General features: G+C 40.9%; 1 protein-coding gene across 1 annotated transcript; it reads right to left on the bottom strand.

Annotated features, from left to right (window-relative positions):
• Positions 1-14,747: 14,747 nt before the first annotated feature.
• rtn4r (reticulon 4 receptor) lies at positions 14,748-16,114 on the bottom strand (the record flags this gene model as incomplete). Its single annotated transcript, XM_079270264.1, has 1 exon — positions 14,748-16,114. The coding sequence occupies one exon, from the start codon at positions 16,112-16,114 to the stop codon at positions 14,756-14,758; it is 1,359 nt and encodes a 452-aa protein (XP_079126390.1). The 3' UTR covers positions 14,748-14,755.
• Positions 16,115-19,275: the final 3,161 nt, after the last annotated feature.

The following is a 19,275-nucleotide window of genomic DNA, read 5'->3' as shown; positions in this document are numbered from 1 at the left end:
ACATACCTTGCCTGTGAGCACACAACATATATAAAGGTTTGCCATTCGGTGATGTTCTTATGTGACAGCAACCTATGGGTTTGACCTGAGCTGAGCCGTGGCTGGATATCAGAATCCTGCTTGATGGTCATCAGTGGAGGAGGCTTTCATCAACGATCCTCCGGGAAGTCATTGAGAGCCTTCAAAGTGCAGATTCTCAAAGAGATAGCAGTCATCAGGATACATTCTGAATGCTGAAAGAGGAGGGATTGTGTTGAATGGTACCAACCAGACGGGAACTGCAGAGTGTTCTAAGAAGCAGCAGAGATGATATCGGTGCTAAAGGAAACTTCCCTTCAATCTGTATTCTAGTATGATGTGCATCTGAAGAAGGTTTTCATACCATTCTGAAATTGAATGCTTTTAAACCATAAAATAAAAGAAGGCACTGCCTGCATGTAATATCACATATACAGGATATATCTTTTTGTTGATACATATCTTTATGGCAACACAGAACATAACTCTGAAATCTCCCGCTCCAAGATGAGCAATCAAAACTACGAGGTTAAAACATTGCAGGGACAGGGACATAAACAGCCCATTCCCATAACCATTTGCAGCCATTTCGGTTCAGTTTGAATTGGTATGTGCCATTGTAAAGTTACATCCAACTCTGGAAAGCCATGATCTCAAAGAGCCAGTGGGGCTTGAACACAATTGGGGAAAAGCCAAGCCGAATGGTAAAAATACATTCAGTGAACTCACTCACACCTTTGTATGAAGCTGTGAAACATGTTGCATACATCCTTTTCGTGCCCATATGTCCAGGCCATAACTGGCACTGATGAATGTCATTATTCCATCGATTGAAACTGATTGTGAAAAATGTGTTGTTACAAGAACAGCAATAGCAGAGCATAACCAGGGTAGACGTGTTGAGCTGCATTGACAGGACTTAAAAGTGCACTCATCTAATTATTATACAGTGTGAAAAATGGATGAAATGATTCAGTGTTTCATGAAAGAGGATACTCGTAGTGATTAACACATAGATGATTATCAATTATCTGCTCTCGTGAGTATTTTACCATCTTTCAGTACAGGTACCATAACTTAAGGTGATGTGTCTCTAAACCCAATGGACTAGAATATTACAATTAATGCAGCTGAAAATTAACAATGAAGTCTCATGATTTCTGATGGCATCGAAGTGCTAAATATATTAATCTGGATACCAGTTTATAGTTGTCGTCTCTTTGGAATTCACTTCTCAATAACAAGCATGTAAAAGATATAATATTTCTTCACCCATATTTTCTAGAAGCAAGAAAATGTAAACTGAGTTCATCTGTAGTAACTATATGCATTTACACTTTGTTGTTAAATTAATGGCATTACGGTATTGACCAACTCTCAGCAAGTGACTTGAAGGCAATGTTTTACGAGTTACAAATTAAGATTTCTATTGCCATATCTGGATTGCTGACATTAGATGATATTCCATCCCTCAGTATGAAAACAGCAGATCTCTTCCCTGAGTGGAGGCTCATCCGTCTTTAATGTGTTCTATTCCAAGAAGGGCTCGTGGGGTGACTGCCTCTCAGATGACCTTCCCCGGCTGATGAATTCCTCCGCAAAAACACCCCGTGGTATTGCGACAGCGCTCGGAGCAGTCATATTGAAAAGTCATGTTCTGTCAGGTGCAAGTTAAGCTACCATCCAATTTTTCTTTTTATAAAATCGACCTCTCTGTCTTAGATTAAATAGGAATCTGGAATATGATGCTTTTTCTCCTTGAAGCAGTGGATTGTTGATTCCTTCCTGTTCAACGTGAGTGGTATTTAAGGGGCAACGATCCTTTACGCAGTGGGGCACATGCAAAGAATAACTTTCACCCAAGCTTTACATAAAGCATATGGGATGTGGCAAACGCATAATGACTTCTTACAGTGGATCAAGGCTGCAAGCTTACTCTGACGCCTATGAAATGGAATTTTCCAGTCTGACACCCTGATAGACACACTGTTGGAAGCTTACGCAGGTATATATATGTTACAGTAAGCCATTCTTGATGTGGTGCACGCATCCGAATGGTCTTTTTATATCACTGTTCCGAGGTGGTAGATGGAGCTTGGCGAAGTGTAATGGAACTCCCACTGTACCCGTCAACCCAGGAATTGAGATCTGTCTGATAGTATTAATAATGACATCATGCCCCCTAGCGATTAATCAGCAGCTGCAACAGAAAATAGATGCACATGGAAGGAGGAGAGGAGTCGCTTATTTGCCAGTGCACTCATATAATTAATCGAATCGTGTATTTTATGCAATTGTTTTTTCTAAATGGTTGATTATTCTATTGTCTGAACATAGTGACAAATGCATGTCCCAAAGCCCAAGAAGACATGTTCAGATTACTTGTTTTGTTTCAAGACTTCAAACTCCCATTTTCAACCTTATTAAACTCTTGTTGTAGCACAACTTAAATGGTCATTACATTTTCTATGAGCTTATATTGACCTCTTCAGCAACCAGCAGAATTAGCGATAGAACTAATCTCCTCTGCCACAATTATCTTACACGGCGTCCTCTGACCCATCGCATCCATTAACAGTCAGCCTGAAATTGACACAAACAACAAACGAACATTTTCAGAGCAGAACAACTGAGCAAGAAAGATGAAAAGTAGCACTACAGTATATTAAAAGGCTTAAGAATGAATGCAAAGGAAATAAACAGTTAAAACGTGTGTGTATCTGTGTGTGGGAGGGCAGTGAAGCATAGGGTTGAAAATGCCTTGAAATCCCACTGGGCACAGGCTTTATTGCTATTTCTAATGGCCCGAAATCTCAGGACGTGCTAATCGTTGAGTCATTGGTATTGATCAACAACCCCATTAATGACATCCCCTTCAATGTATATTACGAACATTTGGTGCAATGGTGCAGTAAAAATCGCACTTATCGCCGCTTAAAGGAGCTTGAAAGGGGACTTTTGCCAGTGACAAAGCTGGCAAATTAAATAACCTCACTGAGATGATGTGCTCTGGAAAATGAAGATCTCACATACAGGCTCAGTCTTACTGGAGAGTCGGTGAACTACTCGGGTGTTCCTGAACTGCATGAATAGTAAGTTGCCTGTCAACACTCTCCTCACAGTATTATTAGAGACTCATTTCTTTTTTTTCTAAACTCTGAGGTCTTGAAAAAGGATGGAGATGATGACGATGATGGCTGTGATATTTTGGGTCTACTCTTCGTATTTTCAGTATTTAGCTGTCAGCTGTTGTCAGTAAAGTTCATGATGAAAAGGGAACATGACAGATGTTCTTTTTGTTTTTGCCTCTGACAAACTATTCTGTCATGCATATTGTTTGAGCAGGACTCAAGACATTTAACAAAATGTCTGTCATGTATCAAGGCTTGAGCATTTTTGTAAGACATGTCTCTCAATGCCCGATTTCACTTGAATAAAGAAATCCACTGATCTATAGCCATGTCTGTTTTTTTCTGTAAAATCATTACAATATGAGTCTGGCTTATATTCCCTTAGCTGTCTGTGTATCATAGCTCGGGCTCAAATAGGGGTAATATATGCATGCCTCTGAAACAATCAGTCTTGTTTATCCAGAGCCCTTAAACCTCCAGGATCAGAAAGTTTCTGCAATGAATTCTGATTTGCCAAATCCCTGTCCAATTTAGTGCCTCAACTCTGCACAAACATCAAAACAAACTCTCTCCCTTTACGTGGCACCAGCTGTTGGATTTGGATGAGAATAACAAAAAGAAAGGGTTGAGTGATAGAGACATGAATCACAATTTGTTTATTAATATGTCTTTCCTTCTCCCCCCGTCTCTCTCCCTCCCTCTTCAGCTCCTCTCTCCTGAAAAATCGTTGCATCTGCACTGCAGTGGCTGCTAACTGAGAGGCAACAGTACAAATGTGATCGAGATCTAGCAGAGTGCCTTAGCAGGTGGATTCATTTGAAAGTTTCCTTGGCTGTGTCTCCTGCCACACTCCAGAGTTATATTTTGTGTTCGTGAAGTTCTGTTTCCTTAATGTCTGTGAAGTTGTTATAAGGAGATGGAGCAGTGTGTGTTGGGAGCAAGGACGCATTTGTATCTCAGGTGCTCATTGAAGTACAGTACACTCGCTTGGCAGGAGTCACAGCTTTGCCTAAAGTGTAAAATATCAGTTTATTGCGCAACTGTCCTCTTTCAGCCTCGATGAAAGGGGATGGAAAATAGAATCAAAAGACTCATATTTAGTACTCGGGAAGTGATTAATTGCTCAAAGCCACAGTTGATGTTTGGACATCTGCTCACTTGTTATTGTCTCTAATTAAAATGACAAACAATTAGTAATGCAAATCTGTCTCCTTTTTTGGATGTTGGGAGCAATGTAAAAAATATGGTTATATAGCCTGATCGTGTTCGGAATATATTGCAGACTGCAAATGTTGTTCTCATTTTTCCAGTTGTTTGATATTATCTCCTTTTTTTTAAATGAGTTGACCCACTCAAGTTTGACACAATCACAGAATTGGTTGTCAGGTGTGAACAACAAAGAAATCAAAGAAACAAAGAAATAAGAAATTATTCATTGGGATTCTTCTAACTTCCTCATCTATTACCTGGTTCAGTGGGTTGTCTCAGAAGAACAAGAATAGCCTAAATGGTATTGTGAGAGTCGACTCCAGGATAATTAGAGCCCAGTAAAGAGACATGAGTTCCCTCTGGGACAAACGGGTGGCCAAAAAAAAGCAAGGGGAATTACTACCCAACCTGAGCATGTTCTGTCCTGTAAATGTATGGTAATGCCGTCAAGCCGGCGCTATAATGTGCCCCTTAGTAGAACAAACCAGTACTTTAAATCCTATGTTCCTCTTGCTATCAGGCTACTAAAGGGAGACCGTCATTTTAGGGGAATGACTTAAAACTTGACTTTGTTTCGGTCTCGATGCAATCTGGTCTTGGCTATGTCTTGGTCTTCTTTCAAAGTGAGTTCATATGAGTTCATATGAGTTCCACCAATGACATCTAGATACAACATTTGACACCTTGGTACACAGCGAATTAAAAATGCATCGAAAAAGGAGAAAGTCTGGCTTTGAAGTGATATACTGGATATCAGTCTGTACGGACCTCTCAGATTACGCTTTTTAATCACATATCCACACCAGCAGGGCATTAGGCGGTGGATCTCATTGCAATGACGAAGCATTACATTAGGACTTCGGTTACATGGGATATTCCATCACAGAATTTTTCCGCGGCTGTCCAGAGGCCCTCTCTGCTGCCGAGTTCATCATAACAGCTTGAGAGTAGATGACCCGCCAGATGTTTGTAATATCACACCGAGAAGCTTGTGACTGGGGTTGCAATCAGATAAAGGAACATAGGAAGGGATTATAAATGGTGACCGTGGGGAAGAGGCTATAGATTCCACCATCATCGCTGATGGACGGCGAATGTCCTCTTTCACACGCTACTTGGTGTCTACTACAACCCAATATCTGATTCTTCCTTCCTTTTTATTTTCCAGTTTATCCAAAAGAATCACCCTCATGATTATTTTGGTGCAGCTTTGAATGAAGTGGGTGAATTTAGAGCTTGCACACGAGGCTCCAGCTCATTTCTTCTTGCTAGTTTGTAAGGCCCCATTGAGAGTGTATGGTTGTGTGGGCAGGTTAATGATATCAGCTTGAGAGTCGTTTTTAATCACAAACAGACTAATGAGATAGGTTGGGCTGGAGTTACTCCAGCAGTAAACAGCATCACAAATGGCGCCCTCCCTGCCTCCCTCCCTCTATTTCTCCCTTTCTCCATTTTCCTTTCTGCTTTCTTTACTGTCTAACCCCAAGAATGAAGAGATTTCGGAGAACCTGAGCGACGAATGAGCACACAATGGTGCTGATTAAAAGGAATCAGTCATATTTACAGGAGTGAACAGCAGGACATATTCGCCCTGTGGCGAGGCACCAGCAGGTTATTGGCAGTGGAGGAGCAACATTGTGAGCCGATCCTGGTGGAAAAGTAGAAAAAAAGCTAAAAAAATCATTCAAAACATGTCCTGACTGCTTTTGACAGAAAGAGGTCTTTGTTTGTTTACATGCATAAATAAATATTAATGATCGCATTAACAGGATTTAAAAGTGCAATAAATCAAGTAAATCTCTAGTCAAATGGCTTTAAAGGAATATTGTCATTTATTCATAGAATTATTCATTGTAAATGAAAAGAAAGAAAATAGTTCCATTTTAGATTTTACTGTTTTGCGACTCTATAGCCATGAAGTGCCAAAGCCATCCTTTTTTTTTTAACTCTTTAGTACTGAAACATGTTTCACTCCATTAGAAAGTGAAAATTGAAGCCATGGAAGTGTAAAGAATTGAGCATCAGTCCCCCTAGGCCCCTGAGGTACATCAAGAAATGTTTGCTTGCCAAGCTCTCCCAGTTAAGAGCATGTTCTGTCCGTGAAGATGGCTTCGCAGTGGAGAGTATTTCAACATGTTCCTCGTTGCCGGCTGAGTGCTGCGGTCCTATTTCACCCTTTAACGTATCAGTTTGGATGGCGGCTGCTCCTGATGAAAAGGTTCACATTTTCCAAACCTGTGGTTCTATTTAAAGAGATGATCCATGACTTTCAATTATCTTTTTACATTCAGTGACGGTAGTCGGGAGCAAAGTAGATTACTGTACGGTCAACAGGAAGTGGGAGATTTCATCGATTCAGGGATACAAACGTTGTCTCCTGAAGTTACATTTACCCTCATAGCAGCAGAGGCATGCACCGTCACAGATTTAAAAATTGAGAGTTGCCTTTAATTTCCAGGAACTGAGGCTGCAACAACAATACAAGGAAAAACACAGCACAAGTGATACATAATTGTATTTGCAGTGCACCCTTTGACACCAAAGATATTGCATAAGGAAATGAATTTAAATAAAAAGAAAAGAAACAAAGTATAATTGCATGAGTAAGAACATAAACTTGCAGATTATCACTTTACATTCATTGCAGTTGTTTGTGTTTCACGTCACAGTGGATTAGCCGCTCAGAGTGCTGTTGGGTGTTTTTCAGTAGGCGTGGTTTGTGACCTGCTCACGGATTGTGGACATTTGGTTGAGAGCAGATTATGGATCTCTGCTTGTGCTGTTGGCCTTGTGAGGATAACCACACCAGCACAGATCACTGCACAAACTGGCGTAGAAGTGGGTAATGCTGTGTGTGTGTGTGTGTGTGTGTGTGAGAGGGATGGACCGACAGAGAGAGAGACAGAGCATCTGTATATGGGTAGCTTTATTCGTTTTAATCATATTAAATTGGATCATTAGATAGACCCATTTACACAGTGCTTTTATGAGGTGTACAGGACCAAATCCTATTGGATATCGGCCTAATCTACTGCAAAAGCTGCATCCAGTAGCAGCTTTGGTGGGGACTCTGTGTCCCTCAGTGCAGGCCCGGGTATGAACATACTTGCAGCATTAATTTGGCTGAATTAGGAATGAAAACAAATTGCCACTCTATATTCCCAAATCCAGCGATTGAGAAATAATGAGCAGCTCGGTCCACATAAAAGAGATTATCCCCCTCTGAGTTATACAGCTGACCCCTTTCCTGGCCAGAAAGTGAGATGTTTTTTATGACGCAGATGCTGGACATAACGAGCCTAAATAAAGCCTTGGTGTGAGTCAAATGGGACTGTCATCAGTGAAAGGTCCGCTGTATTGGTGTCAATCTCACCATAATTATCCTGGTCGATAATGAATCAGGTGATATTTGGAGAATTTCTTCCAACCCTGTGTTCAAATACTGTGATAGCCACATAGACATTGAACTTCCCTGGACAGCATTCTCAGTACACTGCCATCTAAAATGCTCAAAGATAATCCCTGAGCCACATTTCATGCTGTGATAGCACAAATAGCTAAAATAGAATCATGATCCTCATCGTTTAAAAAGAGGATCAGGATGAAGGTCCTGCTGATATGACCTTCAGAGTGGGCTCTCGGGGCTGAAGCCAATACAGTCACAATTCTGAAGTTGGCTCGAGACCATTGGAAATGGTGATAGTCAGTTCAATTACAAGATTTTGGCCAAATGTATTCATAATTGTGAGTGTATTTCATACACCATTCACATGGCTTATGGATTGGAAAGTTTCAAGTTCTGGATCATATGAACGCAGATTCTCATTTCATTACACAGAGCTCAAGGTCTGGGGTTTGATAGGCGAGTGAAACCATCCGCTGTGTGAATCAGGTCATATTGTACAGACCGTGACCAGTGGGGAAAGACAAAATATCCACGCTGTCCCTTGTTTATAAATGTTATATATGTTTAAGTTGTCGAAGGGATTTTCATTGAATGTGTGTCCAGATGTATGTTTCTGGTGGTTGAAGGAGTTTTGAGAGCTTGCTTCTTACATGTGGGATCATGGACACGGCCGAAATGATTTTCAACAAGCATTTAATCTATCGTACATTGACTCTGCTGGATGTGTTGCCAAGGTTCTAAATTGTAGATGTGTGTCCATTACTATCAAATAATTAAGTGTAGTTTATTTAAGTGTACTTGTAGATTGCATTTTCTGACCCCTTTTACCATTTTCAAGCAGGGTTTACAAAAAGCGGCACATATTTATCATTTAGCCTCAAAACACATCAAAAAGTGTACATATATGTATATTATTCAAAGAGATGTCCAACACATGAATTATTGACTGTGTGCTGGTGAAGAAAAGTGGGCAAGAGGAGAAGAGGAGCGACAGAAAATAAATAGACAGACAGAGAGCGAATTAGAGTGAGATTTGATAGAAAGAGAGCGCGATAGCTTCGAGCGTTTAGTATGCAGAACGGAAGGCAAACACTGTTAGCCCTACTGTCGAAGTCTGGGACTCCTCTGCAGTGAGCGGTCTAAACTTTCCCACATAAGCCTTAGCCTCGAGCCACGAACTCAAATATTTCAGTCACATTCACTGAAGCTACACACAGAAAAATAAAGGTGCCATCTGGAACCGAAAATGGTTCTTCGGAGTGATGCCATAGAACAACCATTTCCTTAAACGGTTCTTTAAAGAACCCACAAAGGTGCCTCGAAGAACCTTCAAAAAATGGATCTTTGAAGCACCATTTCTGGTTCTTTATGTGTATATGTATATATATATATATATATATATATATATATATATATATATATGTATATATATGTATATATATATATATATGTATACACATGTATTCATAAGAAACAAGGCGACCACAGTTGTGTTGTGGTCTGTTGGTTTGTGTGGATGTGCTTAAGAGAGAAGATAAAATGAGAAAGGAAGACTAAGAATAGGGCAGGAAAACAAGACATCAAAATACACTTAAATATTAATAATAATAATAATGATGTAATAAGCTGGGCCAAGGCAGCAAAGCAGGATTGGAGCATCACTGGAAAGCAGTAAAGCTGGTCAGTTGTGTGAGACCAGATTGGTCGAAAATACAGTAATTATTGTTTCATTTCATCACCATTAGCACGGCCCCCTGTTCTACAATCATTATTGAATTGTGCCTGACAGAGGTCCTGTTTTGGAGAGGAGACAAAAGACACTATGCACTACTCCTTCTTATTACAGGGAAGATAATAAAATAAATTACATTTGAGCTAAGCATCAATGATGTATTGAATTAATAATATTGATTATTTTTTCAATATATTTCTGTATTAATATGATTATTTTGGAGTTTCAGCAGCCGGACTGTACATATGAAATGGTTTCTGAGCAAATCAAAGCTTGTACTGCTCTAGCTGATTCACATATCCTTGACTTTTCAATCCGTCATCGTTATTCCGCCTGCTTTGCCTCACCCAGCTCAGGATTTTGTAACAATTTTTAAGCTGTTTTGAATTTAATGGAAAGTTTTAGTGAGTCATGAGGTCCATCATATCTCAAAAAAATTATACTGTGCAACAATTAAAATGGTGGAGAGAAAACATTTTCTTTTTTTTTCAATTTCCAGATGACTTAACCCTAAACCCAACAAAGTAGTGTTGTTGCCTAAACCTCACCAAGTTATTTCCTGTGAAGGAAGTTTATTTCCAAAAGACCGTGTGCATGTAATGAGTGTATTGCTTGTAGGATAAAGCAGGAAAAATGAGGAATAACTTGTTGTAAGATATCAGACGAAGCATTGTATGATGATACATTGAGATTGAACTACAACGTTTGAGACAGACCTATTCCTGATATTAATGAAGAATAACAGATGGCTGTTGGTGAATGTTGTCGGCATGATTGACATGGATGTCAGCTGCAGAGCGCAAAACAACATCTTAATGCAACCTTTTGATGATTATTTTCCTCTCTCAGAGTTTCTTCCCTATTCTGTTATTTTGACTCCCGACCAAGACGCTAATCTATGTTGCATCCGGACCCTCACGGCAGATGGAGTGCCCGTAATTCGCTTAATTTCCCTTCATCAGTGCAAAAGGAGCGTAAAACTGTTGTTGTAAAAGCGAGACCAAGAAATACACCCCCGAGCGAGGGATGGGTTTCAGTCGTTGTTTCTAGACACTGCTAAATGGAGCTGTGGCCGCCGGCGTGTCACCGCTGTCAGACCTCACAGCCTCCGCAGACAAGTTTGGGGGCTTGTAAAGAGACCAGGGCTGATGGGTCTCCTAGGGTGGTCAGCTGGAAGAAAATTGGAATGATCCTGCAATGTTGATCTATTAGTATGTGTGTGGAAACAAGACACACTTATGAAGTTTGAAGGTCCAGAAATAAGAACTTAAAGTATATGCCTCCTCTAAAGTGCATTTACATTCAACTTTTTCAGACCGAAGATATCATTGAATTGAAAAGAAGTGAGGTGTGGTTGGTTGCTACAAGTAGTATGTGCAAATGTTGGTCTGAACACAGTCTTACACTTGACTATCAGTCGGAAGGAAGTGGTTGGTGGTAGCATATGGTGGTTATCTATATTCCTAATGGGCTGCATATAATTGAAAAAATAGATGAACACAAACGGTGGACTTGCATGCAGTTCTGTTTATACCGTATTGGGTCTCTGCGTAGAATTTGAGCTTAAAGGGACAGTTCACTCCAAAATCAAAAATCTATATTTTTCCTGTTATCCGTAATGCAATACATCAATCAAGATTGTTTTGATGAGAGTTGCATAGTTTTGGGAGGTATTGGCCATAGACATGTCTTCCTTCTTTTGAATATAATGGAACGAGATGGCACTCGGCTTGCGGTGCTCAAAACGCCAAAACAATACATTTGGAAAACTCATGAGCAGCTTTGTTGTCCAGATATCATAAGCTGGTTACACAAAATCATCATTTTATTTATACAGAACACAGTGGTGATTCCTTCCAGCGCACCAGATTCGGCTTTATGTTTGCAACATCATCGACACTGATTTATATTCAATGAAAAACGGCAGCAGTGGTTTAATGGACAGAAGGATTTACATGGTAGCGTAGTGATAGCCACCACGGCTGAAAGAAGAATAAGGTGCCAGCAGCAGTTATTTGACCTTTTACTTTCTGAAGGGACATTTTCAGACCAGAATTTGGTTGAGCACTTGCTCTCTGTTCTTTGGAGACGGAAAACCAAAATCTATGAAAAGGGGAAGTTGGACAAGTCGGTTATTTTGTATTGTGCCAAGTATGCAAGCATGCCCAAAACTGGAAGTTTTTATTTGGAAAAAAGTTATAGATTTTTAACATTCACGTGCAGAAATACATGGCATAATAGTGAAAATGTGTTTGTTTGCCCGTGTGACAACTGTCTACCATCTTACTGCAGTATTTTGAGCTATAATGCTAAATAACTGACTAAAAAGCAACCTTGATTATTTAAAAAACCTCTTATGAAGTTGTAATGAGCTAGCATTCATATTTTTTCTTAAATATGTATTTTAAATCTATGTTAAATATGAAAGGGAATATTTTTGAAAAGCGGCATGATTGGCATTTCTCACAGTGTATTGGGAATATACTTTTTGGATTTGTATAATACAATACATTTGAGATACATGTCAATATAATGTTGCAGCATGGATGGAAACTGCAACAGCATGTTTGAACTCCAGGGTCACTTACTCGCCTTCTCCGGAGCTTTTCACCAAATGTCAAGAGGGCAGGTTTCATGGGGAAAAGAACTACAGTAGAGGTGCAGTTGGGCTTGAGGAGTAGCAGGCTCTTGTGCACAATTAGTCATTTTAACAGTTTAACATATAGATGGGACTCCGATGGGGAGTATTTGTTTGATGGTTGCCTGAGCAGATACACAGAAGAGGGTTGACTTCGTCAGATACAATTACCTGGATCCTCTTAGGCTGCAGCTGCTTGTGTGTCAGCAGAGGGTAGTGGCAGTGTGTTGGAGGGGCCATGTTGATTTTCCCTGTTGATTTCTACTCAAGATCAATATCTTCTCAGGTCCCCTTCAGTCCACTTACTTTCCAGGGTTAATCGACTGCAATTGAAAGCTCCAGGGATTTGTGGAGACCCTGCCTTGTAATCCTGTCACTTTGTGCGAGATAAATTCAGGGCTGTTGACAAGATCTCGACTTAATTCGGTACAGAATATAAGTCTCTACATTGCCTGTGGACCCACCACAGGCAACTAGCCCATAGCAGAACTTTGTGAAAAAGTGACATTTTAAAGTCAGGATTTTTCATATTGTATCTTCCATGTCAGAAAAAGCAAGACAGTACCTAATATGAAGGTCTCTTCTGCTTTCAATGTCAAGATAGTGATGTGTGGAGTCACCGTTTGAATATACCAACAGCACTTTAAATAATTCACTCGAAATTAGACGAAATGTGGTAGTGTTTGTAATATTCATAACTAGGTCCTATCATTTGCTGGATTTTGCTCCGGTGCCTGTGACTTTTCATTCAACATCATCATACTGCACATGCAGCAGTCACTTAAGATGAAATGACCAGGCCTCTGTTTGATGGTTATTAGTTGCAACCTCTGTCTGTGCTACAATCTCCTCATGCTTTCTGAAAGAGCAAACAAATCAATGAGAGTGCTTTTATCATGAATTTAAAACACGGTCAACATCTGCCAATGAAGTCCATTTACAAGTCTTAATATGCTTCCTTGACCAATATGGCATCAAAGTTAAAAATAGGTGGTTATCAGTCGGGAAGTAAAGTTTAAAATTCATATCAGAAAAAAGGTATTTTTTCTTTTCTCATTATTTCTGCTCTTTATTTATTTTGTCTTACTGTTATTTTATTGTGTATATATTGTGCATTTTTTAACACTTAATATTTTTGTTTACTCTGTTACTTTGCTTACTTGGTGTGTCTTGCTGCTGTAACATACAAATTTCCCCCTGGGGATGAATAAAGTACATTTCTATCTATCTATCTATCTATCTATCTATCTATCTATCTATCTATCTATCTATCTATCTATCTATCTATCTATCTATTTCACTGCAGGTCTTATGAGTCGAGCACTGCCGTGCCAACATCCTAAAAAGGTAGAGGAGAAAACAAACTCAGTCTGGTCGCCTGAGGTTTGGGATGAGGCCAGATTTGACGAGGCATTCGGTCATTGCGTTCCCAACAATCCTGAAAACAATGAACACACTGCAGTAGGCCCGCCATCTGTCTGGGAGGAGGAATGTTAATTGGCTCTCGATGTGGTTAGTGAGACAGAATATGTGCTGCTGTTGTTGCCAAATTCAAACACATTTTGCTACTCATTTAGACCAGTTTTACTAAATCTTAGAATATAGTAGCTTCAGCTTTAAAACCAGCAGATGGAGCATCAAAGATCTTCAAGTATTTGCTAGAAGAAGTCTAGTAGTTGTCTTTACTGTTTTGCTTGAGGTTCCGGGGCTTCAGCTAAGTATTAGTTTTCATTACCATTAATCTATAGATTATTTTTGTGATACTTGTAAAATGTTACTACAAACCAATGTATTATATTTATTTGTTCTCGTCCAAGCGACAACTCAAAACCTATAAAAATTGAATTTGCAACATTAAAGACAAAAGCAGCATATCCTCACATTTAAGAAGCTGGAGTCGTAATTACCACGCGATATCAAAATATCTACGAAATAAGAACTTTTATTCATAATATATTCATACTTGTACACAAGTAAAATAAAATGCATATCTATGGTTCCATTGCAATCTCCATAAACACATTGACAGCATTATTTTGGTAAATGCTGCCCATAAACCCTTTCTTTCATGAAAATAGAACAAAAATGGGGAAGAGGTAAAACATTTGCTTTTATGAACATTAAAAACATAACATTACAAAACAAATGCATCACTTTGAATAAATAACGGGGGTAGATCGTTTATCTTTGTTAAACCGACCCAACAATCTTTTTGTGCGCTCTGTCTCTGATTTCCTGTATTTGTTTTCTTGTTTTTGTCTTTTTTTTCCATCTTTTTTTCATCTTCCGGTGGTCTGGCTGCAGTAAAAGCTTTTGAGAGGAAAAAAGGGAGGAGACTCCGTAGTGTAGCTTTGACACAGTACAGTTAAGTACACAGAGAACAAACAATTTTGGGCAACAATTCATTATATACATTAGATCTGTAGTGTTCTGTAAAGGCATCCATTTTGTTAAATGTACTTTAATGTCTTCATTATCATCGTTTGTCCTCGCCCACGTTGGGTTAACGTGATTCCTTGCTTTTCAGTCACTGTCTGTTGTCGATGTCACTGCATCTTCTGTTATCATTGTCATGAGCATCAACAATCTTGAGTTCTGCGTTCAGAGTGATGTTCGGAGTCCTAAGACATGGCGAGAGATATCCAGATCATGGGAATGAAGAGAAAGCACAGCACTTGCAAAGTAGAACCCCGGCCTTTGATGCAGTGGGCGTCTGATTTGGGCTTTTTGGAACACTTCTTTTTCTTTTTGTTTGACACTGTAGATGACTCCAGATCGTCTATAAGGTCAGGGTTTAGATTTTCCAAAGACTTGTCCAGGGTGTTGGACAAGGTTCCCAGTGGTCCGTCATTCTGCTTGTTCTGGGTCTCATTTTTCGTTCGTTCCGGCTCTTTATATTTAGTCTTAGACATGTTCTCCTTTTCCTTAAGGGGGTTGTTGGTGATTTGGCGGCTTTTGCCAGACAGGATGGAGGACTTGTCGTTATCTCCAAGGCAACACCTGGGAATGGTCTCTCCGAGAGGATTTTCGGTGGAAGAGAATTTCCCACTCTGCCCCTTGGAGCTGAAGAGATTGGTCTGAATTTGAGGAGTTTCCACACACCCCTCCAAGTCTTCACTTTTCAGTCGTTTTAAGTCCTTTCCTGCCAGGAACTGAGGAACATCGCACTCCAACTCAGAGCTTGAACCTTTGAAACGTTTGAACCAGTCCCACAAGGTTCTCGCCCGGCAGTCACAGATCCACTGGTTGCCGTTTAAACGCAAATACTGGAGAGACACCAGCGCATCCATGGTCTCTCCCATCAAGACGGTGAGATTGTTGAAGAACAAGAACAGGGATTTGAGCTTACCAAAATCACTAAAAGCCCTAGGTTGGACATAGATAACCCGGTTCTGGTGTATCAGCAGCCGATCCAGATTGATTAAGCCTCGAAACATGTTGTCTGTTACTATCTTGATCTTGTTATTGTGCAGATAGAGATAAGTGAGGTTGGCCAGATCGAGAAAGGTGTCGTCATGCAGGGTGAGAATGTTATTGTCCTGCAGGTAAAGATACTGTAGGGAGAACATTCCTCTGAAAACCACAACAGGGAGCTCTGACAGACCACACCTGTGCAGGTGGAGGGTGTGCAGCTTAGTTAAGCCCCGGAAGGCTGTAGGGCTGATGGTGCGGAGGTTGGTGTTGTCACCAATGTCCAGTTCCTCCAGCTTTTCCAAGCCGTAAAAGGCTCCAGCCTCGATGTAGCTGATGTTGTTGGAGTAGAGCCAGAGAACTGTAAGATTCTGGCAAGAGCTGAAGCTGGTGGACCTCACCACCGTCAGCTTGTTGCTCTGGAGGAATATCCGCTGGCTCCGCACGGGGATCTCGGTAGGGATGGAAAACAGTCCTTGTTGTTGGCAGGCCACAGTGGGCCTGGGCTCACTGTAGCACACACACTTGGCAGGGCAGCTGACAGTTTCAGGCACGAGGTTCATCCACATCACCAGAAACAGGAGTCGACCCCCTACGGAGACAAAGAAACACACATCAGTGGGTTGCAAAATAAAGTGCATGAATATAAAAAGTCACCGTGCTATTACAGTGGCAAAAATCTGTGGAAATAGATGAATTAAGATCAGGATGCAATATGCATGAACCCCTTTAAACAACACAGTACATTCTAATCAGACTACACAATTTGAGAATCATTCTGAAATAGAGCGTGATGGATGTTTTCACAATTTGTTTTAAATTCAAATGACTGAAAATGTATTTTTGAAAACATTAAGGAAGTGTAAGCAGTATCCAATATGCACAGTGTAGGCCAATGACACTAAACACACCATTAAATCCCATCACCGACAAAATCCCAAACATTTTATGTTACGTTGAGGATTCCCGATTCTGTAATAATATGCTGAACATAAACATTTCTTTATTTTTCAATGGTGATGTTATTGGAGTTTGGGGACACATCTCCTCCCCTCTGCCTCTGCTGATGTGAGGACCTAAACAGCTGAAGAGAGTCAAGGGAAGGCTGACTCATTTCAAATTGGGTGGGTGGCTTTTATGTGGAATTAGCTTGCTCTAATAGGGCGGACATAACTAATGGTGTTTCAGCGTTCCTGAGGTTGACATTTAGCCTGGCGCTGGGAGATAAGCTTTCATGCCAGGCTAAGAGATTGATGCCTGGGGCCAAGGTGGAAAGAGGGCTACAGAGGCCCCACAAAAGCTTCCACTGCGCAGCCTTGACTGTAGCATTTTTTTCTAAGCGCAGCAGGAAGATGAGATGAGGTATGGTAGCACTCTGGGCAAGGTTTGTAAAGATCCTTGAATGTTTTTGCCCCGAAGGCATCCATGTTTTAAAATAAGGCGTATTCTGCATTTGCTCGCATTAATTATTTCTGCTTGTCCTCTGCCACGGATCAACTCACGACACAGAGCCAGGATGAGTGAAACCAGGCTGGATTATCACATGCGAATGATCACTTCTGACATTACAACATTGTAGGTGCAGTTAAGGTAGAAAGGGAGTGCATCTATTGGTGCTCACAATCCCCTTCATGGAGAGATGATGGTGTCAAAGTGTCACGGGGCATGTCTAGGGGCAGCATATAATGGCAGGTACTCCGTCAATCTGCTTCAGCTCCTGTCCTTACTGAGGATTTCCAATCTCTGCTCCCATGCACATGTGAGGAATCCCAGGCTTGCAGGTTTGACAGGTAGCGAGGCTCTGGAAAATGCATGAGCCTTAGTCAGCCATCCCCTCTCCCCCTCTTCTCATTCCCCTGCAATGTGTTGTGGTGCAGCTCATCTCTGGACCTTGTTAAACGGAGCTCTGGTGTGGCCTGGCAGCAGCCCTCTGCTGCACTTTCCTTCCAATCTCCCTGCTCAGCCGTCAGACTGCCACCGGAAAGCTGTCAAGACTTTCCACTCTTTCTGCATCGCAGCACTTTTCCCTCAGCACTGCCTAACAATAGCCATATTTTATCGCACAGCACGCTTCGTGTATCTCCTCTGCCGTCTTCATTCCCCCCCCTCCTCTGCTGTCTATTCATTAACAGGCTATTTGCACCCACGCGTTGCATGTCAAAGCCTGGTTTCCTCACCTCTCGGTGTAATATGTCTTGTCTTTGTTAGCATCTGTTGAGTGACAGCATTAAGCCCCACAATGTCATTAACTCCATCCCAATTATTTGTTTCCTCACGAACAGCATCTTCTCATCTGCATCACTCTGATTGCATTACCACATGTTGCAAACATACACTTGAAATCGTTGTCACTCTTTCACTAACACATTTCCGAATAACCTCTGCATGACTTCACAGTTACACCTTCCACTCTAGAGATTTGTATCCATGTACAGCTGATGTAGGAGCTGTGTTCGCACCATTGATGGGTCAACAATGTTGGTCTTCCACCTTTTTTTATTGTCATCAATACTTTCTTGTCTTTGCCCCAAATCTAAATCGTTGCAAAGATTACACAACAAGGGATTGATGTTTAGCTGTTTGTTGACACAAACTTAAATATCTTAAAATACAGCAACAAGGTTTTGGTTGCAAAAAAAAAAAAATCCATTCCTTATCGTCTTCTTCCAGCTTTGGTTTCAACACTTAATCTCCCTATATCTGCTGTGTCAAAACATGGCTCCGAGCTCTGCCTTCCTGTTTCAGACCCTGCCGGTGGCCTTTCTTCTGAGAGCTATATTATTGTACAGTAGCAATCATCACTCTGTTTAAGAGCAGAGAAGCCACTTTGTTTCCTCCCGACTGACACTGTGGCCCCTTCAGCTTTGAGTAAAGTACATTGCATCATCCCCCTCCCTCTCCTCCGAGACAAACACTTCTATTTACAATAGGAGCCTGACAATGTATGGCAGGTTATAGAATTGCGAGCGACCAGTATTCTGTAGTGACACTGCTTCCATGCTTGACAAATTGAATGTCTGTCAAAACAAATTCTCCAAAATCTTGTGAAGCTGCCAAGGACACCCTGGCCCAATATTCGTATTGGGCTGATATCAGTCTTTTACCAGAAAATATAGGATATTGGCCTCTCTGTGTCCCTTGCTTGGATTGTGAAAGTGAAGCTTTTATTTGGCTAGCTTAAGGCGTGACAATCTGAAAGACCTCCAATGAGGCCTGCCTTGTCCTTCCTAAACAATTCACCCAGAATAATTGTATTTGTAAGGATTTCAGGAGACGTTTGGCCAAAAATTGGGTATGAAGGTAAATAAATGTAGATAAATAATAACAGCTTACTGCAACTTCTGGAAAAAAAATACTGCCATCAGTTCTCTAGAAGCAACTAGAGGATACTACATTCAAGATGCCCACAGGAGTGGTATGAGTGGGCACAGACAGCTTTGTTTACTTATCGTATGAGTGCATCACTTCGCCAGCCTCCTCGCTCATTTGCATGTGTTCCTGGAATGTTTGGACTCTGAGCATTCCTTTTTGTTTTATTGTGAAAATACAGCACACATTCAAAGCCTTCCTCCTGCACTGAAAGTCACAATGAACACATAGGGCATGTTGGGACAGCACATTCAGAGGGCCTCTCCGATTCATCACAGTGGCTTTACTTTGAAGGGCTTGGGATTGGGCAGGGACGGCAAACATGACAGTCTTATCCCCTTGGCCCAGAGTGGAAGTGATG

This window comes from Melanostigma gelatinosum (genome assembly GCF_949748355.1).
Source record: "Melanostigma gelatinosum genome assembly, chromosome: 6".
Classification (NCBI taxonomy): Eukaryota; Metazoa; Chordata; class Actinopteri; order Perciformes; family Zoarcidae; genus Melanostigma; species Melanostigma gelatinosum.
This window is presented reverse-complemented; position numbering and strand designations above follow the sequence as displayed.